This window comes from Ahaetulla prasina, chromosome 9 (genome assembly GCF_028640845.1).
Source record: "Ahaetulla prasina isolate Xishuangbanna chromosome 9, ASM2864084v1, whole genome shotgun sequence".
NCBI lineage: Eukaryota > Metazoa > Chordata > Lepidosauria > Squamata > Colubridae > Ahaetulla > Ahaetulla prasina.
Window position 1 is genome coordinate 13164551 of NC_080547.1, and position 24358 is coordinate 13188908.

The following is a 24358-nucleotide window of genomic DNA, read 5'->3' on the forward strand; positions in this document are numbered from 1 at the left end:
CCGCCAGCCGACACTGTTTGGCGGACGGCACCCTGAGGAGACCCTCTCTGTGAGAGTGAGGTTGCAGTGGTGGGAGGCTCCGCCCATCCACCTGGACATCTCTGCGCATGCACAGAGGCTTCTGTGCATGTGAGCGCAGGCGTGCCCACGAGTGAACCAGTGGCGACAGGATTTGAAACCCACTACTGGTGCCTTCGTAGCTTCCAGTGATCACTAAATGAACTGTTTGTAAGTCGAGGGCTACCTGTATTCCAGGTACAGGAACTGGAAGAGTTGGATGGGTGGGAGAAAGAGGGGAAGAGTCATCTCCTAAAATCCTCCAGATGTGATGTGGCACCTTATTCGCTAATGCGGGTTTAGAGGTAATGAATTCTCCGTTGCTTTGGATGCAAGGGGACCGATGAGGTGATTAATAAGAATTGCCTTCTAACCTTGGTGATGATCAGTTTCTATAATTTCAATGAATATTTATGGGGTGTGTGTGTGTTTGAGCGAGGGTGTGTGCGTGCCTGCCAAGAGGAACAGGGGGTATGCTGTTATTTGGGTAGAAGAGACAGAATAGAATAGAATAGAATAGAATAGAATAGAGTAGAGTAGAGTAGAGTAGAGTAGAGTAGAGTAGAGTAGAGTAGAGTAGAATAAGGGAAGAATGAATAGAATAGAATAGAATAGAATAGAATAGAATAGGGAAAGAATGAATAGAGTAGAGTAGAGTAGAATAGGGGATAGAATAGAATAGAATAGAATAGAATAGAATAGAATAGAATAGAATAGAATAGAATAGAATAGAAGAAAAGAAAAGAAAGAAAAGAATAGAATAGAATAGAATAGAATAGAATAGAATAGAATAGAATAGAATAGAATAGAGATAGAATAGAATGAATAGAGTAGGTAGAGTAGAGTAGAGTAGAGTAGAGAGTAGAATAGGAATAGAATAGAATGAATAGAATAGAATAGAATAGAATAGAATAGAATAGAATAGAATAGAATAGAATAGAATAGAATAGAATAGAGAAAGAATGAATAGAATAGAGTAGAGTAGAGTAGAGTAGAGTAGAGTAGAATAGGGGATAGGATAGAATAGAATAGAATAGAATAGAATAGAATAGAATAGAATAGAATAGAATAAGGAAAGAATGAATAGAATAGAGTAGAGTAGAGTAGAGTAGAATAGGTGTTGTGTCTTGCCCACCCTCGAACACTGAGGAATGTATGCCTCCCGGCCCAAGTCCTGGCTCCATGCCCACACAAACTGCAGAAGAAGGAGCATCTCCCGGCCCCAGCCCTAACTCCATGCCCAGGCAAACGGAGCAGCTAGACCCCTCCCCTTCCTCCACAGCATGTGAACCTGAGGAGGGTTTATTCCCAACAGCTGCTGATTGGTGTGACCCTCGCATCAGAAGGCTGGATAGGCGGAGGCAACAGAAGGAAGGAGGCAGGCCTTAATGAGTGCTGAGTCATGGAGCCACACCTCATGGCCTATATAAAGGATCTGCTTTCTGGCAGTCTCTGAGTCAGGCAAAAGTCGAACTTATCTTGCTGAAGTCACTTACTGGTCTCCTGCCTGCTCTGAGGACTTTGCTAGGACTTTGGGCAGAGCTGCAGAGGCAAGCCTGATTCGGATTTCCCTGACCCGGCCGTCAGCGGAGGAGTGGGACACGACAATAGGGGATAGAATAGAATAGAATAGAATAGAATAGAATAGAATAGAATAGAATAGAATAGAATAGAATAGAATAGAATAGAATTTTTATTGGCCAAGTGTGATTGGACACACAAGGAATTTGTCTTGGTGCATAGGTTCTAAGTGTCTAATGTTATTGCAAGGACAGTTCTTAAATAGAGGCTGGTCGTAGACCAAAGCGACCTTAATCTTCTCCCCCTTGTGTATTGATTAGTTTATCGAAATAATCTAATTCTCACCTCAGTGCAGTCTTGACGGGGTTAATTAAGAAAGAAAAGAGTCGCTGGATGGAACACTTGGACAGATGGAAGAGAGATTGATGGAAATTAAGCAATATTTAAACGGGGACAGGAGATGGGAGTGGAGCTATTTAAGCTAATAAATCTAGAGGGATTATCAAGACACTAATGATCCCAATCAAGGCCTAATGGTGTGTGTGGGGGGGTGGAGCTTGGGGGAATGAGACATAAAATCAGGTTGACAGATTCTCTGGGACAGCAGACGAAGGCCCATCTCAGTCGGAAGGACAGGACTGGGAGGAGAGAGGTGCTCAAAGGGGAGGAGAAGCTGGCCATCCAAAGGAGAGGCGCTATTATAAATTTCAATTTAAGACTATGAAGAGCGACATGGGAAGGTGGCAGTCATGCAAGGGGTCAGGAGGCCAGCGCCGTGCTTGCTTGCCGTCCTGGGAAACCTTTTTATTTTTGAAGATCCGCTCTTTTTTTTTGCATTCGAAAAAGAAAAGTCAGAGGTAGAAGTTTCTACCGATTCCCCGACTCCATCCGTCAGTCCCCCTGCATCAACCTTGCACTGGGTGGAAATTAGGTTTTATGGCTGCATTTGTTGTGGGTTTTAGGGAAGATGCCAGGCTAGCTAGCCAGCTGGCTGGCTGGCTTCCATCAAGATAGTGAGTCATGCTGACTTTAAATTCTCCTAATTAGACAGTTCGATGGAGAGAAAAACTCAGGCAAGGAAAACAAGCATCACTTGGTGGGAAATAGGAGACAAAAATCACAGCGCCTGCTGGAAGATCAGGAGCTGCCGTGGAACCAGATGAAATATTTATTTGATTGGTTTCCATCCTGCCTTTTTTGTCTCTCTCCTGGAATTCAGTGGGTCATGTGTAGCACGCTGCCATTTTCTTCCCCCACCACTTAAGGTCTGATGCCAGGAGAGGAGAGAAAAGGATCTTCCATGGCTGGGGATGGATTTGAACTTGGTACCAAGAGAGAATCTCTGATAGCAAGAGAATATTTGTGGCTCAGGGTTGAACAGTGGGGTCCTTGGTGCTCTCCGAGCTTGGCTGTTTTCTTGCAGATGTTTCATTACCCAACTAGATAACGTCATCAGTGCTAGAAGGAAACGGGTTTGCAGAGAGGAGGAGGAGGAGGACTGTGCATCCTTGGTTCTCTCTGAGCTTGGCTGTGTCAGGGTTCTGACGGATGCCCTAATTAAATCATGAGCTTGAGCCAAGCTTCAACAGAAATCCAGTTATTTATTAGGAGCTTCATGTCAGCACATTCCAAGAGAAGCCAACTCTGACCCCACGTAATTTACAGCCCAGACTTGACCCTGTTTCCCCGCTCCCCACAGGGTGTGTCATCAGTCACATTCGCCAACAGAGCAATTTTGCGGGTTATAGAGCTCAATCCCCTCCGGCCACTGTGGGTAACCCTGGGAGACAGCCTTGAGAGAGATATGTCTGGAATGTGTTTTTGGTTTTTGGCTACCATGCTGCTTCACAGTTTTCCCATCCCTATGGCAACTGGAGAGCGGGTCAGGGATGCTTTGCGAGTCGACAGGCTGTTTTTTTGTAGATATTTCACTACTCAGCTGGATAACATCATCAATGCTAGAAGGGAGTAGGGTTTGCCGTCTTTTTACATTTGAAGCAACGAGACAAATGCAGGAGAACGAAAGCTCTAGAGATCTGCCTGATCCCAGCTGCTCTCCATACAGTGGTTCCACGTCTACTTTCCCCAAGAATAACCCAGTGCTGAATTTCTTCAGTGTTGAGCCCAACTCCGAGAAAAGCTCAGGAGGAAATGAACATAAATGCATCGGATTTTCATAGGCAGTAATGAAGATTAATAGTCACCCAGGCCTCCAAAACTCTGCCCTTCCACCTCCGGGATAACTATATCTACTTTATCTCTGTAATTTGCTTTCCCCATATATCTGAAAGGGAGAATACGTTAATATCCTCCCTTTTAAATATACATATAATCTATTAATCTTCAAACAACTCTCCCTTTGTCTATTTCTACCTGTTGTTCCAGGGTTTTTGTATCATTTTGTAGTTCTTGTCTTCTGTCTTGAAGTTTGAAAGCAACATCCCAAAAAATCCATGTAATGTACTCTGACAACATGGTTACGTTTATTAACCTGGCTGTCTGACGAGACTCACCTATTACAGGTAATCCTCCACTTCTAACTATTCATTTAGCGGTCCTTCGAAGTTACAACGGCAATGAACCAAAGTGTTGTGGTCCGACAGCAGCCTGCAGAGCTGGCAACGGAGTCAGACAGCGATGAGGCTGAGGATGAGCCAGTCCTGGAGGCTGGGGAAGGCTCGGATGAAGACTCTGCGTCGGAGGCTGAGGTGGGACCAGGGCCATCGGGGAATGATGTGCGGACTCCAGAGCCTCCAGAGGCTGACAGTAGTGAGGCAGAGGAACAGGAGGAGCCTGTTCCTAATGCACGTATGAGAAGAGCTGCCAGAAGGCAAGAGCAGCTCAGGCAAAGAGGACGACTTGGGAGTAGGGCCAAGAGATGATTGGCCCCTCCCATAAGGCTTAAAAGACCAGCAACGGTGTTTGGGCTCTTTGTTGGAAAACAACATTGATAGCTTTGTCTTGTTGCATTTGTTTCATATCGGCGTCTTCTGCTTTTGAACTTTTGCCAAGAAAAGCCTTTGGCAGTTTGCCTAATTAGACCAAGGTTGGTGATAAGACTGAAGAATTGTGTTAGGAAGAATTTGTTTTGATTTAGTTTGGACTATGCTGAGAATGAGTTAATTTTCAGCTGTTCTCATAAAGTTTGTTTTTACACTGACTGAGTTTCCTACTACCTACTTGGGCCTGGGTCACAACAACAAGTGACTTTTCACACCTATGACCATTTCAGCATTCCCGTGGTCACGTGATCCAAATTTGTATGCTTGGCCACTGACTCATAGTTACGACGGTTGCAGTGGGGGGGGGTCACGTGATCCCCTTTTGTGACTTTCTGATAAGCGAAGTTGATGGGGAAACCATATTCCTTCAACAATTGCGCTACTAACTTCACAACTAAAGTGGTTCACTTAACAAGGGTGGCAAGAAATGTCATAGAATAGAATAGAATAGAATAGAATAGAATAGAATAGAATAGAATAGAATAGAATAGAATAGAATTTTTTATTGGCCAAATGTGATTGGACCATTACCAACTGTCTCGCTTAGCAACTGAAATGTTGGCCTCCATTCTGGTTGTAAGTCAAGGACCACCTGGATAGTGGATAGCGATGCCCGATTGCTACGCTGTCAGCTAAAGTGTAGAAAAAGATTTAACGAAGCCGATTTAATCAAATTTTTAATACTTCTGTGAGTCAAAACTGGACAAAAGATCCAAATGTTTGCTTTTCTGGAACTCTTGCGATAGAAACTATCCAGGCCAGGAATAATTGAAAAAAATTGTATGTGTACAGTAATCCATAAACTTCCCCCCCCCCAAAAAAAAACCTAAACTAAACTAAAACTCCATCTATATCAAGGCAACTGCCTTTTGGAACAGGAAATTGATTTTTGCAATTTTAAATTGCAGCTTATTCTGTGGTTATTGACAGAGTTAATACGTTACAAGTAAGCCAATCCTTTTTTTTCCATTTTTTTTGTTGTTTTAAAAAGTCATAAAGCACTTAGTGTAATCTAGTACAATTTAGGAAATAAATGGCAATGTTTTTCAGATGGTGTAAGAATGATAAATTGATTTAGCAGCTTAGCATCTTGTAGTAAGTGAAAGGCTTTGGCTTCTGAAAGAGAAAGTGTATTTTCCAAAAGTAAGACTATTTCCTATGTGACAGTTGATGGGAATGGTGTTGTGGCCCGCCAGCTGCCAGCGGAACTGGCGGCAGAGTCAGACGATGAGGAGGCTGGGGAGGAACTTGGCCCAGCGCTGGAGTCTGGGGAAGGCTCTGACGGATGCTCTGCGTCGGATGCAGAGATAGAACCAGAGCCATCCGACATTTCCCAGCCGCCGGAGAGGCAGCTGCCTTTGGAGGCTGAGATGAGTGAGGAGGAGAAAGAACAGAACAGAACAGAACAGAACAACAAAATAGAATTTTTTATTGGCCAAGTATTGTACCTTGATGAAGGTATCTTTTCTTTTATGTACACTGAGAGCGTATGCACCAAGACAAATTCCTTGTGTGTCCAATCACACTTGGCCAATAAAAATGCTATTCTATTCTATTCTATTCTATTTTATTCTATTCTATTCTATTCTATTCTATTCTATTCTTTTCTTTTCTTTTCTTTTCTTTTATGTACACTAAGAGCCTATGCACCAAAGACAAATTCCTTGTGTGTCCAATCACACTTGGCCAATAAAAAAATTCTATTCTATTCTATTCTATTCTATTCTATTCTATTCTTCATTCCAATATTTCTTCTTCTCTCTTCTCTTCCCTTCCCTTCCCTTCCGTTCACTTCCCTTCTCTTCTCTTCTCTTCTCTTCTCTTCTCTTCTCTTCTCTTCTCTTCTCTTCTCTTCTCCTATTCTCTTCTCTTCTCTTCTCTTCTATTCTATTCTATTCTATTCTTCATTCCAATATTTCTTCTTCTCTCTTCCCTTCCCTTCCCTTCCCTTCCCTTCCCTTCTCGTCTCTTCTCTTCTCTTCTCTTCTCTTCTCCTCTCTTCTCTTCTCTTCTCTTCTCTTCTCTTCTTCTCTTCTCTTCTCTTCTATTCTATTCTATTCTTCATTCCAATATTTCTTCTTCTCTCTTCCCTTCCCTTCCCTTCCCTTCCCTTCCCTTCTCGTCTCTTATTCTATTCTATTCTATTCTATTCTATTCTATTCTATTCTATTCTATTCTATTCTATTCTATTCTATTCTATTCTTCATTCCAATATTTCTTCTCTTCTCTTCTCTTCTCTTCTCTTCTCTTCTCCTATTCTATTCTATTCTATTCTATTCTATTCTATGCTATGCTATGCTATGCTATGCTATGCTATGCTATGCTATTCTATGCTATTCCCTTCTATTCAAAACCGGATGACCAAAACAGTATGAAAAACACTGGCCTAGTTTCTATCATTCCGATGTGTATGGAGAAAGGAGGGTTCCTTGATTTTGTTTGGAATTCTTTTTTTCTGGATGAGAAGACAGAAAAGTTGCAGGCGAAAAGAAACAGGAATAGTGTGCCATTCCAGAGTCGAGTTCTCATTACTCCTCTTTGCTTCTCAAAAATCTGCTGTGGACGATAAAAGAAACCGGCGCAAAAATTAGAGAGCATTTTTGAGGACGCCAACGGGTTTGAGAACATTATGACGGCAGCATCTGAATTCCCTCCGCTCGTCTCCCGTTTTGGAATCTGCCCCCTCATCAGATCATAAAATCCCTCATAAACAAGCACTTAAGGAATGATTAGAAGGATATTAATCATCTGCGGAACTCTCCACCCAATAAACCTCTTGCCGTAATTGATAAAAGGAGACGCACATGCGGCCGGCGAGAGAGATTTTCGATCTCGGATGAAATCAAGATGCGCCAAAGCGTAAGATCTTCCATCTTACTTCTGCTCCTCCAAGGAAGAGGCAGCGGCACTTTTACGGTCTCTTGGTTAGATAAGTGAAGCTGGGTTAATAAAGTTGTGGAAAAGATAAGGAAGATAATTCAAATTTAACTTCCACGGGCCACCTCCAGGGGTGAAATGCTCCCGGGTCAGACCGGATCGGCCGATCCAGTAGCGGTTCGGCAAACCAGTAGCAAAAATTTCTGCAACCAGGATGTGAGGCTGATGAATTGAAAAGAGGATTGTCCATAGTGTAAGTAACCCAAGAAAAGCAAACTGTGCCTTTGTTTTTTAAGATATGTTCTTGAGATTTAAAAAGCAATGGCCACCTCCGTTTGATAGCACAGATTGTGTCCCTTTAAGGAATAACAAAATCACAGAGTTGGAAGGGACCTTGGAGGTCTTCTAGTCCAACCCCCTGCTCAAGCAAACGATTGTCCAATCTGTTTTTAAAAAGCTTCAGTCTTGGAGCACCCACCGATGAAGAAAGTTCTTAAATTCAACATCTCTGTTCTGAGATGCTACAAGTGGCCTACAATTTAACAGATTAACAGAGTCAGAAGGGACCTTGTAGGTCATCTAGTCCAACCCCCTGCCCAATCAGGAGAACCCCTACAACCATTTCTGACAGATGGCAGCGCTGTGATCCAGGCCCAAGTAGGTAGTAGTAGACGCACTCAGTTCAAAAAACAAACAGACTTTATTAGAACAGCTGAGAATTAACTCATTCTCAGCATAGTCCAAATTAAATCAAAACAAATTCTTCCTAACACAATTCTTCAGTCTTATCACCAACCTTGGTCTAATTAGGCAAACTGCCGAAGGCTTTTCTTGGCAAAAGTTCAAAAGCAGAAGGCGCCGACAAGAAATAAATGCAGCAAGACAAGGAACAAGGCTATCAACATTGTTTTCCGACAAAGAGCCCAAACGCCGTTTCTGGTCTTTTAAGCCTTATGGGAGGGGCCAATCATCTCTTGGCCCTACTCCCAAGTCGTCCTCTTTGCTTTAGCTGCTCTTGCCTTCTGGCAGCTCTTCTCATGCGTGCATTAGGAACAGGCTCCTCCTGTTCCTCTACCTCATTACTGTCAGCCTTTGGAGGCTCCGGAGTCCACACATAACTCCCAGATGGCCCTGGCCCCATCTCTGCCTCTGATGCAGAGCCCTCATGTGGGCCTTCTCCAGCCTCCAGGACTGGCCCATGTTCTTCCTCAGCCTCATCGGTGTCCGACTCCGCTGCCAGCTCTGCAGGCTGCTGGCAAACCACAACAGGCAGTCCAGTCTCTTCTTGAAAGCTTCCAGTGATGAAGCTCCCACAGCTTCATCCTGGTTTTTCCAACCACTCCATGGATGTTGTATCTTAATTCTCCCCCCCCCCCACACACACGCACTCCTTGTGCACTAATAGCCAGGAGGACTTGGATAATTCTCAGGCTAGTAGATGAATGCTGAAGGATCACCCCAAAGACAAGCCAGCCTCTGGATTCCCTATATCCCTCCTCTCCAAACCTAGGAAGGAGATTTATTTATTTATTTATTTAATTTATATACCACCCTTCCCCCGAAGGACTCAGCAGATAGCAGAGATGGTAAGCCAGGTTGAGAAAGAAACTCTTGAGGAACACTAAATGTATGCAGCCAACAGATGGAAGGGGGGTAGCTGATCTCATAAATCACAGCTTGATCTGAGCTGCAATAAAAACCAAGAAGAAGATATTCGAAGCGTTAAAAGAAACTCCATTCAGTGAACTCACTAAAGGACATAAGCTGAAGCTCTCGGTCACAATATCAACCCTGAGTTACAAATATTCTCCTTTATTGATTCCGACCAGTATTTCCAAGCATTCTATACTTCACCCCCTAATTGTTTGTATATTATTATGATGATCATGATTTATCATTTGTTGCTTGTATGTACACTGAGAGTTTATGTGCCAGAGACAAATTCCTTGTGTGCCCAATCATGCTTGGCCAATAAAGAATGTTATTCTATTCTATTCTATTCTATTCTATTCTTCATTCCAATATTTATTCTACTCTACTCTAGCCTACTCTACCATAGCCTACTCTACACCTACTCTACCTTACCCTACCCTACCCTACTCTACTCTAGTCTAGTCTAGTCTAGTCTAGTCTAGTCTAGTCTATTCTTCATTTTAATATTTATTCTACTCTACTCTACTCTACTCTATTCTGCTCTACTCTACTTCTATTCTATTCTATTCTATTCTACTCTACTCTACTCTTGATTTCAATATTTATTCTACTATTCTATTCTATTCTAGTCTTCATTCTAATATTTATTCTACTCTGCTCTGCTCTACTTCTATTCTATTCTACTCTTCATTTCAATATTTGTTCTACTCTACTCTACTTCTATTCTATTCTAGTCTATTCTATTCTATTCTAGTCTAGTCTAGTCTATTCTTCTTGCTTTAAATCTTCTGATTGAAGTCTCTACAACATACAATCTGTTTGGTTTTAGTCTTCTATTTTCCTGTAGGTTAGTGATTTCTCAGGGCACCAGCTATTCAAATGCATTGTCACTTTTGTTTCTCAGCTGGTTTTCTCTGTGAGATTGCTACTCGGAGTTGTGTTTTTTCTGCAAAAGGGCTACTCAGATTCCTGGCTGGCCCTGAGAGAGCATTGTTTTCTCTCAGACTTGATTTTTCTTTTTCTTGGTCCTCCGGCGTCTGTCCAGGGAGAAAGACAGATCGCGCTTGTTTGGCACAATTGTTGTCACACTCTTTGCATACGAAATCCCTTCAGGCCCCGGCTCTCATTAGCCATCTGCCCTCATGCCACAAGTTGACAATGTGCTATGCAGAAATAAATAACCTGCCTGGGAAACCGAAAAACCGCATCATTCAAACCACGTCAATAATACAGCCACTAATTTTCGTGCTGCTTAATGATAATGCGACTTGGTCCAAAAAAAAAACCAAAACCATTCGGGCCCCCGATTTAAGTTGGTCCATCATAGATAAGTTGTCAGTCATTGCATTTGTTTTTCCCATCGGGGCTTAAAAGCTAGAAAAATGGCCACCTTAGCAAAACAAACAACAGAAAACCAGCGTTACATTTCTGATTTACGAGGGTAAAATTTCTGTCTTGACCCGGATCATAATTTATTTCATGGTTGTAACTGCTCATAGAAATTGAAGTTTTAATGCCTCCTTTGATCCATGAAGGTCAGTCCCCTGTGCTGGTTTGTGAAGTGAAGATGAGCCTTTATTATTATTATTTTTTTAAATGGAGATAGAAGTTGGACTCTCCAGCGAGTCCATCCGAGATTTATAAAGACAGAGGCTAAGGCCTTTCTCAGTTTTGATGTTACACATGACTTCCTCAGATGAGGATTTTGAATTCTTTTTTTTTTGTTTGTTTGGTTTTTCCAGAAGGAGTTTATAAATAAGTAGCTGTTGAATCTTCTTGACATTACCTAGCGTTTACCAGTCTTTGCAGTTCGTTAAATGCCTTCCCTTCGTATTCTTTCTCTCCTTGTTGAGTGACTGTTGAAGAACATACTAATCCTGCTTTTTGAACCTTGGCTTCCTGTAGGAATTTTCTCTCCAGCAACTGGACAGCCTTATGGATGACCGAGTGAACATCATGGGGTTTTCTATCTTCAACCAGTCCCATCCGTTCTTCCAGGAATTTGCAGAGAGTCTCAGCCAGTCATGGTTAGAGAATTGTGACCATATTCCTTTTACTGGACCAGCAGTAAGTAAACCAATGCAATCTGTCCTCGCCTCACTCCTTCCCCTGTAATTATGTCTCATGTGGGAGAAAAGACGGGGTAAGGGGTTCAATAACGAATCAATGAAAAGTGAGGGTCTGAAATGTTATGAACCTCTCTGCTTTGCCCACCTGCATTGCTCAAATTAGATGACATCATGGGAGTTAAAATAAGAGCCGTACTTCCTCATTCTTTTCAGATATCAGGTTGGAAATTTCAAGAATAGGGCCTTTTCTGTAGTAGACATTTCCTTCTCTTCTCTTCTCTTCTCTTCTCTTCTCTTCTCTTCTCTTCTCTTCTCTTCCCTTCCCTTCCCTTCCCTTCCCTTCCTCTCTCCTCTCCTCTCCTCTCCTCTCCTCCTCTTCTCTTCTCTTCTCTTCTCTCCTCTTCTCTCCTCTCCTCTCCTCTCCTTTCCTCTCCTCCTCTTCTCTTCTCTTCTCTTCTCTTCTCTTCTCTTCTCTTCTCTTCTCTTCCCTTCTCTTCTCTTCTCTTCTCTTCTTTACCTTCCCTTCCTCTCCTCCTCCTCTCTCCTCTCCTCCCCTCTCCTCTTCTCTCCTCTCCTCTCCTCTTCTCTTCTCTTCTCTTCCCTTCCTCTCCCTTCCCTTCCCTTCCTCTCTCCTCTCCCTTCCCCTCCTCTCATCTCCTCTCCTCTCCTCTCCTCTCCTCTCCACTCCTCTCCTCTCCTCTCCTCTCCTCTCCTCCTCCTCTCCTCTCCTCTCCTCTCCTCTCCTCTTTTTCCCTTGTTGCAAACCTAAAGCAATCTAGTATCCTATAAATCAGGGGTCTTCAACCTTGGCAACTTTAAGACTTTGTGGACTTCAACTCCCAGAACTCTGGGAGTTGAAGTCCAGAAGTCTTAAAGTTGCCAAGGTTAGAGATCCCTGCTATAAATGATTAAGATAATTTAGATGGTTGAGCATCAATAGGCCAATTAACTAGCTGCATATGTTCTGCTGCTGGGACTTCTTTGAAGACATTCTGCTTTCTCTCTGGATTGTCAGTGCTCTAACTTTATGTCTCCATGTCATGCTTAGGTGTTTCCTAAAGGTATCTAATGGGCCTCTTGGAGAAGAGAATAGTAGGCCACATGGATCATTAGAAACGGGAACAGCAGGATTCTTCTTATATTCATTATATTATTCATCTTATAAAATGTTTTGATTAGTGGAAAGCCAACACATAAACGTTCATCCTCTTCAGACTTGTTTTCATGGAAACATAAAAATTTGTCTGGTACAGAACCAGAGTCTGGTTTAATTGGCTCTCTATCTTAGCTCCTCAAGCTTGAGACAGGGGGGTTCTAGATTGAACCCAAGGTCTTCTGCATGCAGAAGATGTATTCTGCTTCTCAGTTCGTGCTACATTCATCAGCCTTCAACTTGAATGTTCTTCAGATGTGTGGACTTCAACCCCAGTATTCCATAATAATCTTAACCTTTACTATGAATTCTGGGATTCCCACATATCTGGAGGTTGTCCACGTTTGGGAAGTCTGCTCAAAAGGGATGGCCATGTTACAGAATAATAGAATTAGTGGAGTTTGAAGGGATCTTGGAGGTCTTCTAATCCAACCCCCTGCTCAAGCAGGAAACCCTATACTATTTCAAACAAAGGGTTTGTCCAATCTCTTAAAAATCTCCAGTGATGGCGCACCCACAACTTCTGGAGGCAAGTTGTTAACTGTCAGGAAATTTCTCCTTCGTTCTAGGTGACTTCTCTCCATGATTAGTTTCCATCCATTGCTTCTTGTCCTGTCTTCAGATGCTTTGGAAAATAATTTAATTTCCTCTTCTTTATGATATTGGAACACGGCTATCATGTCACCCCTAGCCCTTCTTTTCATGAAACTTGACATACCCATTTCCTGCAACCCTTCTTTATGCAGTATGTTTTAGCCTCCAGTCCCCTAATCATCTTGGTTGCTATTCTCGGCACTCTTTCTAGAGTGTCAACAGTTGCATGGACTTCTCACCATGATACAGTCTTCCTGCTATTGTGCTTTTTCACCTGCAACGTGGTGTCATCCTTCTTAGCCATATGCCCTCCCTGAAGAACATATCTCTTCCTTCCTCCTAAATTGGGTTTCAATTAGTAGATCCTCAGACTCGGAATTTCTCTCTCTCTCTCCCCCACTCCCTCCCTCCCTCTCTCTCTCTTGTGAAGCCTTTCAGACGGGTGAAATGCTACCAGTTCGGACTGGTTTGGCCGAACTGGTAGCGACGGCAGCGCGAGGCTCTGCCCACCTTCCCGTTGTCATTACTTCCTGGTTTTACCCAGGAAGTAACCTGGGTTTTTTACCTTCTGCGCATGTGCAGAAGAGTTTGTGCATGCGCATAGGGTCCCCTTCCAAATTGGTGAGGAATAGAATAGAATAGAATAGAATAGAATAGAATAGAATAGAATAGAATAGAATAGAATAGAATAGAATAGAATAATTTTTTATTGGCCAAGTGTGATTGGACACACAAGGAATTTGTCTTGGTGCATATGCTCTCAGTGTACATAAAAGAAAAGATACGTTCATCAAGGTACAACATTTACAACACAAATGATGGTCAGTATATCAATATAAATCGTAAGGATTGCCAGCAACAAAGTTACAGTCATACAGTCATAAGTGGAAAGAAATGGGTGATGGGAACGATGAGAAGATTAATAGTAGTGCAGATTTAGTAAATAGTTTGACAGTGTTGAGGGAATTATTTGTTTAGCAGAGTGAAGGCATTCGGGAAAAAACTGTTCTTGTGTCTGGTTGTTCTGGTGTGCAGTGCTCTATAGCGTTGTTTTGAGGGTAGGAGTTGAAACAGTTTATGTCCAGGATGTGAGGGATCTGTAAATATAATTCACGGCCCTCTTCTTGATTCGTGGATCAGTAGATTTCACCCCTGCTTTCAGATCACCTGGAAGGGATGACTTGTGTCTTTCCTAGAAAGCAGAAGGAAAATATTAATTTGGGGATTCTGCCTGCACATGGCTTGTCTGGAAAGGTAGGGAGACGCATAGCTAGTGTTGGCTCTTATGCAAAGCTGGAGATGTGAATACTTAAGCAGGCACTCAATCTTCTCCTTTCCCCAGATCGTCTGAAAGATCAGCGGGCTCTTAAGAGGGTGTGCATGATGTGATTTGCATGATGGTGTTCTCTGCCCTAAAATACCAGGAGCGGCTGGCACCAGAGAGATTTCTGCAGCTCAGCTGGCACGTTTTCCAATCTGCCGTTGGTTTCAACCGAGCTCAGATCCTCCTCGGTCTCTCTTCATCACTGTCCTCCCACTCTTCTCCCTCAAGCCAGAGAAACACGTCTGCTCTGCGTACCTAGCACAGTCCCTCCGTTGCTTAAATACTTCAGACGGAACACAATATAAATAAAGCTTGTTCATAAAGCCAAAGATTTGTGACAGGCTGGAGTGAAAAAGGATTTCTTTCCCCCTCCCTCCCTCCCTCTCTTTCTCATTCTGTCTCTCTAATTCTTTCTCTCTCGCTTCTCTTTCTCTCTCTCTTTCTCTCTCTTTCTTTGTCTCACTCTTTTCTCTCTCTTTCTCTTTCTCTCATTCTCTCTTTTTCTCTCTTTCTTTTTCTCTCTCTTTCTCTCTCTTTGTCTCTTTGTCTCTCATTTTCTCTCACTTTCTCTCTCTCTCTTTCTCTCATTTTCTCTCTTTCTCTCTCTCTCTCTCATTCTGTCTTTCTCTCTTTCTTTCTCTCTTTCTCTCATTCTCTCTTTTTCTCTCACTTTCTCTCTTTCTCTCTCTTTCTTTTTCTCTCTCTCTCTCTTTCTCTTCTCTCTTCTCTCTCTTTCTCTCTTTCTCTCTTTCTCTTCTCTTTCTTTCTTTCTCTCTCTCTCTCTCTTTCTCTTTCTCTCTCTTTTCCTTTCTCTCTCTCATTCTGTCTTTCTCTCTTTCTTTCTCTCTTTCTCTCATTCTCTCTTTTTCTCTCACTTTCTCTCTCTCTTTTTCTCTTTTTCTCTTTCTCTTTCTCTCTTTCTCTCTTTCTTTCTCTCTCACACTCTTGCACTCTCTCACACACTCTCTTGTGCTCTCTCTCTCTCTCTCTCTCATGCTCAGACTTTTCTTGAGTTTTTACCTGTAACAGTTTAGCAGGTTTTGTTCTGGGGTTTTTAAAAAACCGTTATCCCAATTTAATGAGGCTCAAACTTTATCTGCGCAAAAGGTTGATTATATTACGTATTCCTTTTCTTATATTTGCTAGCATTTCCATAGATTTTTTCAGGCGTCTCACAGAAATATGGGCAATGTGTTATTGATGAGGTGTTTTTTTTTGTTTTTTTTTAGAACTTCCAGAAACCAAAGTAGCTTTGGGGATTTGCAGAGATTATAGCATTAAGGGGGTGGGAAAGCTGCCCATTTCTTTCTCCCAAAATCAGTTTTCTCCCAAAATTGTCCCCTTGTGGTTGCATTCCTGGGGGAAATATCCGTATTTAGTATCAGGGACAAATTTAGGGAAAATTAGCTCTGGGGTGGGGAGATGAACAGCTTACAAATAAAAAAATTGAGCCTCCTTAACGTCAACTCCAACTTCCAAATTGCAAGGCAGCGCGATTGTTACCTCTTTTGTGGTGTAGCGTGCCGTTACATTCCTCTGCATGGAAACCGTTGAGCTGTTTCAAAAACAGTTTAAATTATCTCAGTGGGTCCCCGAGGAATTGTTAAAATTCAAATTTTGAGCAAGGCGTCTGGGAGCGGAGAGCTTCTTCCCATTTCCTCCCCCCTGGCTCTGCTGGATTTGCTGTCGTCCCCCCACCCCCATCTTTGCGGGCGGCCAAAACGTAATTTCTTTTCCTTTCCATGACATTACTGTCCGGTAGCAGATGCCAGCAGGTGAATCTGGCTTTCAGAAGGTCTCCAAATTCCAGGAGTGTAGCTGGTGGCCATAGATAATTCACTGGTGTTTCAGTGGTGGGTTTCAAATTTTTTTTACTACCGGTTCTGTGGGTGTGGCTTGTTGGGCATGGCATGGCTTGTTGGGCGTGGCTTGTTGGGCGTGGCTTGTTGGGCGTGGCAGGGGAAGGATACTGTAAAATCTCCATTCCCACCCCACTCCAGGGGAAGGATTGTGCAAAATCCCCATTTCCTCCCGATCAGCTGGGACTCGGGAGGCAGAGAATAAATAGGAGCGGGGCCAGTCAGAATTTTTACTACCGGTTCTCCGAACTACACAAAATTTCCACTACTGGTTCTCCAGATCTGGTCAGAACCTGCTGAAACCCACCTCTTGCTTGGACTCAAGCAAGGGCTTCCGCAGAGAACTCTACATGGTCAGAATAAGAGAATTGGAAGGGACCTTGAAGGGCTTCTAGCCCAGCCCCCTGCTCAAGTAGGAAACGCTATACAGCCACAATTTGTCTTGTGTTAATCACTCCATAATCCCTTGTGGGGTGGAGTCTGGGCAACTGAAAAGCCAAGTATTTACTGGCCAGATGCCCTTCCTGTCTCCAATGCAGAGTTTTATTCAGTAAATTAGTAGTTCCACTGATTAATTGTTCTAACTGTCAGGAAATTTCTCCTTAGTTTCAGGTTGCTTCTCTCCTTGATTAGTTTCCACCCGTTACTTCTTGTCCTGCCTTCTGAATGCTGGACAATTCTGATGGTCTGGGTTTTTCCAGGGAGGTTTGTGATAGCTGCGGAAATGTGGCTGAGAGATTATGGAACTTTTTTCTGCTCAAAATGTTAGGGTGTCCTTTGTTCCAAGCGTGACTCCCCTGAATCACACAGCCAGGAATGGAAATTCAAGGAAAAGCCCTGAAAATTACAGATGGCTAGATTAGGTAATTAAAATGTGGGCTGAAAACAGATGTTGGTAATTAATTGTTTCTTCTAGTGTCAGAAATCCTGCTTATACCATTGGAACGGTACAGCTCGTAATTCTCCACAGTAAATTGGGGGCCAAGTGTGTCATTCTCTTATACTCAGAGAGATAATAAAGTAGGAGTTTTAAAAAAAATAATGATGGTTTCCTAGGAGAGAGAGGGAGAGAGGGAGGGAGGAAAAAGAGGGCTAAAGGACTTGGATATTTGGAGAACCATACGGATGAACATGTTATGTTTAAATTGTCTTTGATTTTAGATTAGTGTTTTAGCAGCGCAATCCTACTTCGTCAAAAGAAAAGGAGGGGTTTTTTTTTTAAGCATGCATTTACCGGTATTTAAATAGGGCCATCAAAAGGGTACGAATCTTTCCATTTTTATATATATAAATTGTAGGATGAACACTGACTGTGTAATCATTGAGAAGGCTTTGCTTTATTATGAAAGTGTGGCTAGGATGGGATCAATGCAACGGCCTCTTTCATTCGTACCTCCAAATCTTGGCTGTACAGAGAATCCTTAACAACCATTCATTTAGTGATTATTTGAAGTTACTACAGCACTGTAATAGGGACGCGGTGGCTCAGGGGCTAGGATGTTGAGCTTGTCGATCGAAAGGTCGGCAGCTCAGCGGTTCGAATCCCTAGTGCTGCCGTGTAACGGGGTGAGCTCCCGTTACTTGTCCCAGCTTCTGCCAACCTAGCAGTTTTGAAAGCACGTAAAAAATGCAAGTAGAAAAAATAGGGACCACCTTTGGTGGGAAGGTAACAGCGTTCCGTGCGCCTTCGGCGTTGAGTTATGCCGGCCACACAACCACGGAGACGTCTTTGGACAGCGCTGGCTCTTCGGCTTTGAAACGGAGATGAGCACCGCCCCCTAGAGTCGGGAATGACTAGCACATACGTGCGAGGGGAACCTTTACCTTTACCTTTTACAGCACTGAAAAAAAGTGACTTATGGCCATTTTTCACACTGACGACCGTTGCAGCCTCCCCATAGTCACCTGATCAAAATTCATCTGATTGACAACTGGTGTGTATTGATGACATTTGCAGTGTCTTGAGGTCACGTGATCCCCTTTTGCAACCTTCTGACAAGCAATGGGGAAGCCAGATTTACATAACAATCAGAGGTGATATTCAGTCCGGTTCGGACCGGTTCAGGCGAACCGGTAGCGGAAATCACGGGTGGCACCCACCTGCCCACCCACCTGCCCACCCAACCAGCTTTATGCTGTCCTATTTAGGCACATTTTTGAGGCTGGGCGCATATGCAGAAGGCACGCACATGAGCAAAGCATGTGTGCGGAAGGCACACACACGTGGCGAACAGTGGTAACAAGATGTGAAACCCACCGCTGATAACAACCACGTCACTAACTTAACAACTGCAGAGATTCACTTAACAACTCAGGTAGGAAAGGTCGTATAATGAGGCAAAACTCATTTGACAATTGTCTTGTTCAGCAGCAGAAATTTGGGGCTTTAATTGTAAGTTGAAGGCTACCTATGTCATGCATGGTCCATGAACGTTGAATGGGTAAAGCAGATCCCGTTGTGTTGTGACCCAGGCCCAAGAAGGTAGTAGGAAACTCAGTCAGTGTAAAAACAAACAAACTTTATTCGAACAGCTGAGAATTACTTCATTACCGGCGTAGTTCACCTGAATTAAAGCAAATTCCTCCCAACACAAATTCCTCAGTCCTATCGCAAACCTTGCTCCAATTAGGCAAACTGCCAAAGGCCTTTCTTGGCAAACGTTCAGAAGTCACCGAAACAAAAATAAATGCAAGACGTAGACGAAGAAGAAGATGCAGCTACCAACGTTGTTTTCCGGCAGAGCTCAAACGCCGTTGCTGGTCTTTTAAGCCTTATGGGAGGGGCCAATCATCTCTTGGCCCTACTCCCGAGTCGTCCTCTTTGCTTGAGCTGCTCTTGCCTTCTGGCAGCTCTTCTCATGCATGCATTAGGAACAGGCTCCTCTTGTTCCTCTGCCTCACTACTGTCAGTCTCTGGAGGCTCTGGAGTCTGCACCTCACTCCCTGATGGCCCCGTCCTCACCTCAGCCTCATCGCTTTCCGACTCTGTTGCCAGCTCCACAGGCTGCTGGCGGACCACAACACACTGCACGTTACATATGGATTCCGTACATATGGATTAGAGAACAAGCGAAAGTATACCATATCATCAAGAGTATCAAAGAATTGACATGGAAATGGCCTGGTTACAGATCAAGAAGAACTGATGGTAGGTGGATCAAGGCTGTCATAGAACGGATCCCACTTGATCAAAGGCATCCACAAAAGAGACCTAAAACAAGATGGATCAAAGACATGAGCAAGTGTTGCGGGCCCAATTGGCAAAAGAAAACTCAGGACCGTATAGGTTGGAAACATATGGAAGAGGCCTTCATCCTGCTGTGGACAGACAATGGCTAGAATGATGATGGTGACGACATATTACATTTCAACACAAGGACTATAAAATCCCTCGGTTACTAAGAACCTCGTGTTTAAGCTGACAGAAGAGATTGATTGATTATGTGCCATCAAGTCAGTGTCGTTTCTTAGCAACCGCTTGGGTCAATATATTTTTTTTCTGTCTATCACCTGGTGCCTTCTCATGGTGCACCCATTGTCAGGGATCCAAGTAACACCCCCAACGAAAGAAAACTCCTAGGCTAAAAGTTCCTCAAAGTTCCATTTTATTTTTGTTGTTAGTTGTGAAGTCGTGTCTGACCCATGGTGACCCCATGGAAAACGTTCCTCCAGGCCTTCCTATCCTCTACCATCCTCTGGAGTCATTTAAGCTCACGCTGACTACTTCAGTGCCTCCATCCAACCACCTCATTCTCTGCCATCCCCTTCTTCTTTTGCCCTCCATCGTTCCCAGCATTGGGCTCTTCTCCAGTGAGTCCTTCCTTCTCATTAGGTGGCCAAAGTATTTCAGTTTCATCTTCAGGATCTGGCCTTCTAAAGAGCGGTCAGGGTTGATCTCTACTAGGACTGACTTGTTTTTATTATTTTTTTATTTTTTTATATTTATATAATTTATAAAAAATATTTATATATTATATATTTATATTTTATTATATTTTTTTATCCATTTTCTTAGAGATGTCTTATTGACACATCTGGGAAAACCCGGATCTGAAAGCTCCCAGGTTTTCCCCCGCCAAAGGAAAGTCCAAGTCCCTGCCCAGCACCCACATGTCCATCACATGATCCAATCAAAGCACCATCCCAACTGGAGATGCCTCCCAGTTCCAGCCGTCCAGGTGCAGGCCAAGATGTCCTTGACTCTCTGAGAAAGGAATGTTAATATGACTGTATATCACTCTTGCTCCATAGAATCCATTCCTCCCAGTTTCCCAAAGTGGTAAATGTAGCAGGCCTGAAGATCCAATGAAAAAGTTGGCTTCCAGGCCAGACACCCATCACTCCTGTAACAAAGTCTATTCCCCTTGCTGCTGATTGTTGTCTTCTTCTCTTCCACCATTCCCATCTTCTCCAGGGAGCTGGTCTTTGCATCTTGTGTCCAAATATTTGAATCCGGTCATTTGTCTTTCGAGTGAGAACTTTGGGTGACTTTGTTCAGTGATTCATTGATTTGTTTTCTTGACCGTCCGTGGGAGTCTCAGGAGCCCGCTCCAAAACCAAAGTTCAAAAGCATCAATATTTATTTTATTTATTTATTTATTAAATTTGTATACCGCCCTTCTCCCGAAGGACTCAGGGCGGTTCACAGCCAAGTAAAATAGACAATATATAAATACAATTTAAAATACACTTAAAAAACTTATTAAAATTGGCCATAATTAAAATTTAAAACTAAAACCCATTTAAAAACCCATAAATTTAAAAAACTAACCCAGGCCAGCGCAAATAAATAGGTAAGTTTTAAGCTCGCGGCGAAAGGTTCGGAGGTCCGGAAGTTGACGAAGTCCTGGGGAGGTCATTCCAGAGGCGGGAGCCCCACAGAGAAGGCCCTTCCTGGGCGCCGCCAGACGACACTGTCGCTACCGACGGCACCCTGAGGAGTCCCTCTCTGTGAGAGCGCACGGGTCGGTGAGAGGTATTCGTAGCAGCAGGCGGTCCCGTAAATAGCCCGGCCCTATGCCATGGAGCGCTTTAAAGACGTTCACCAAAACCTTGAAGCGCACCCGAAAGCCACAGGCAGCCAGTGCAGCCTGCGCAGGATAGGTGTCATTCGGGAGCCCGAGGCTCCTCTATCACCCACGCAGCTGCATTCTGACTAACTGTAGCCTCCGGATGCCCCTCAAGGGAGCCCCATGTAGAGAGCATTGCAGTAATCCAGGCGAGGCGTCACAAGGCGTGAGTGACCGTGCATAGGCATCCCGGTCTAGAAAGGCGCAACTGGCGCACCAGGCGAACCTGGTGGAAAGCTCTCCTGGAGACGGCCGTCAGGTGTTCATCAAAAGACAGCCGTTCATCCAGGAGAACGCCCAAATTGCGCACCCTCTCCATCGGGGCCAATGACTCGCTCCCGACAGTCAGCCGTGGACTCAGCTGACTGTACCGGCATCCACAGCCACTCTGTCTTGGAGGGATTGAGGTTCGGCCTGTTGCTCCCCATCCAGACCCGTGACGGCTTCCAAACACCGGGACAGCACTTGATAGCTTCATTGGGGTGGCCGGTGTGGAAAAGTACAGCTGAGTGTCATCAGCGCACAGCTGGTACCTCACACCGAAACCACTGATGATCTCACCCAGCGTTTACATAGATGTTGAACAGAAGGCGAGAGGATCGACCCCGCGGCACCCCACAAGTGAGGCGCCGGGTCGACCTCTGCCCCCGTCAACACCGTCTGCGACCGGTCGGAGAGATAGGAGGAGAACCACCGATAAACGGTGCCTCCCACTCCCAATCCCCCCAACCGGCGCAGCAGGATACCATGGTCGATGGTATCAAAGCCGCTGAGAGGTCTAATAGGACCAGGGCAGAGGAACAACCTCATCCCTGGCCCTCCAGAGATCATCCACCAACGCGACCAAAGCCGCCTCAGTGCTGTAACCGGGCCGGAAACCGACTGGAACGGGTCTAGATAGACAGTTTCCTCCAGGTGCAGGGGAAACTGATATGCCACCATATTTCTACAACCTTCGCCGGGGTTAAGGTTGAGACCGGACGATAATTACCTAAAACAGCCGGGTCCAGGGAAGGCTTCTTGAGGAGGGGCCTCACCACCGCCTCTTTCAAGGCGGCCGGAAAGACTCCCTCCAACAAGGAAGCACTCGTAATCCCCTGGAGCCAGCCTCGTGTCACCTCCCGAGTGGCCAGCACCAGCCAGGAGGGGCACGGGTCCAGTAAACACGTGGTGGCATTCAGTCTACCCAGCATAGCCTTCCTAATCTCTTTCTTCAGTGAAATTGCTTGACCTACACCAGGTTTCTTGACTTCTTAATACTGTTACCCGTTCAGCCAACTTTATTCTTTAGTTAGAAGACCTCCGCAATCGATCTCTGTAGATACGGATTAGATTCCTTGTTGATGACAAGGTTGGTTATATTTCTAGTTGCTTTTTTTCCCCTCCTTAGCAGTTCCTTTGAACTCCTAATGGTCACACAGAGTAATAAAAACAGAATGAAAGAGAACTTTTCACATCCTTAGTTACTAAATACGAGTTTTAGGAGTGTGATCTGGCTGCCAAAAAAGGAAGCTTGGAGAGAAATTTAATTTCTAAATCATGGGATATAACGGTTCCACTTTATTGTACATGGGTTGGACACAGCAGTGCGTTTCACATTATGTTGCTACTGGTTCACCGCCTGTTCATAGAATAGAATAGAATAGAATTTTTATTGGCCAAGTGTGATTGGACACACAAGGAATTTGTCTTGGTGCATAGGCTCTCAGTGTACATAAAAGAAAAGATACGTTCATCAAGGTACAACATTTACAACACAATTGATGATCAATATATCAATATAAATCATAAGGATTGCCAGCAACAAGTTATAGTCATACAGTCATAAGTGGAAAGAGATTGGTGATGGGAACTATGAAACGATTAATAGTAGTGCAGATTCAGTAAATAGTCTGACAGTGTTGAGGGAATTATTTGTTTAGCAGAGTGATGGCCTTTGGGAAAAAACTGTTCTTGTGTCTAGTTGTTCTGATGTGCAGTGCTCTATAGCGTCGTTTTGAGGGTAGGAGTTGAAACAGTTTATGTCCAGGATGCGAGGGATCTGCAAATATTTTCACGGCCCTCTTCTTGATTCGTGCAGTATACAGGTCCTCAATGGAAGGCAGGTTGGTAGCAATTATTTTTTCTGCAGTTCTAATTATCCTCTGAAGTCTGTGTTTTTCTTGTTGGGTTGCAGAACCGAACCAGACAGTTATAGAGGTGCAAATGACAGACTCAATAATTCCTCTGTAGAACTGAATCAGCAGCTCCTTGGGCAGTTTGAGCTTTCTGAGTTGGCACAGAAAGAACATTCTTTGTGCCCAGTTTGCACACGCGCCTGACTTCTGCACATGCGCTTTGCTCACGTGCGTGCCTCTCGGCTTGTCAATCCAGGTCCGTGGATCCATAAGAGACCAGCAGCAAAAAGATGGAAGCAGAGTTCTTTAATGAGGAACCGCAGCCAGAATGCAGAACAAGTCAAGTTACAGGGTCAAAGTTAGCGCTGAGAGCAGCTGCCTCTCAGCTCTATTTATACACACTGTTTGTCTTAAGCCACCATCCGGCAGCTAAGACCACCCACCCATCAGCTATTCGGCAGTTTTAAGATTCCCGCCTCCATGGAGCATCTCTGTCTTCCTCGGCGCACGATGCATGACGTCATCAGAGTCAGCCGCTGTCCCTTCATTGCAGCTGCTTCCCCATCCATTGTAGATGCCACCTGCCGCTTGGATGACCCCCCGCCACCAGAGGTCACTACAGGTAGCTTTGGTGGCTTCATTTATTTATTTTATTTATTTGTCATAACAATATATGTAGGTATCATACAAAAAGATTATATAATATATAAACACATATATGGAATAAATATAAGGAGGTATAAGCATATATGTATATAGGAAGAAGAAAAGAAAAACAATAGGACAGGAACAGTAGGCACGTTTGTGCGCTTATGCACGCCCCTTATGGTCCTCTTAGGAATGGGGTGAGGTCAATAGTAGATAGTTTTTGGATAAAACTTTTAGGATTATGGGAAGAGACCACAGAGTCAGGTAAAGTATTCCAAGCACTGATGATTCTGTTACAGAAGTCATATTTTCTGCAATCTAGATTAAAGCAGTTGACATTAAGTTTAAATCTATTGGTTGCTCTAGTATTATTGCAATTGAAGCTGAAGTAGTCTTTAACAGGAAGGACATTACA

General features: G+C 43.8%; 1 protein-coding gene across 1 annotated transcript in view; it reads left to right on the forward strand.

Annotated features, from left to right (window-relative positions):
* The window catches only part of GRIK4 (glutamate ionotropic receptor kainate type subunit 4), a 494843-nt gene that overhangs the window by 358225 nt on the left and 112260 nt on the right, over nucleotides 1-24358 (forward strand). Inside the window, exon 8 of the mRNA XM_058194562.1 lies at nucleotides 11016-11177. Within this exon, the coding sequence (XP_058050545.1) occupies nucleotides 11016-11177 (162 nt within the window). The remainder of the gene's footprint in view (nucleotides 1-11015; nucleotides 11178-24358) is intronic.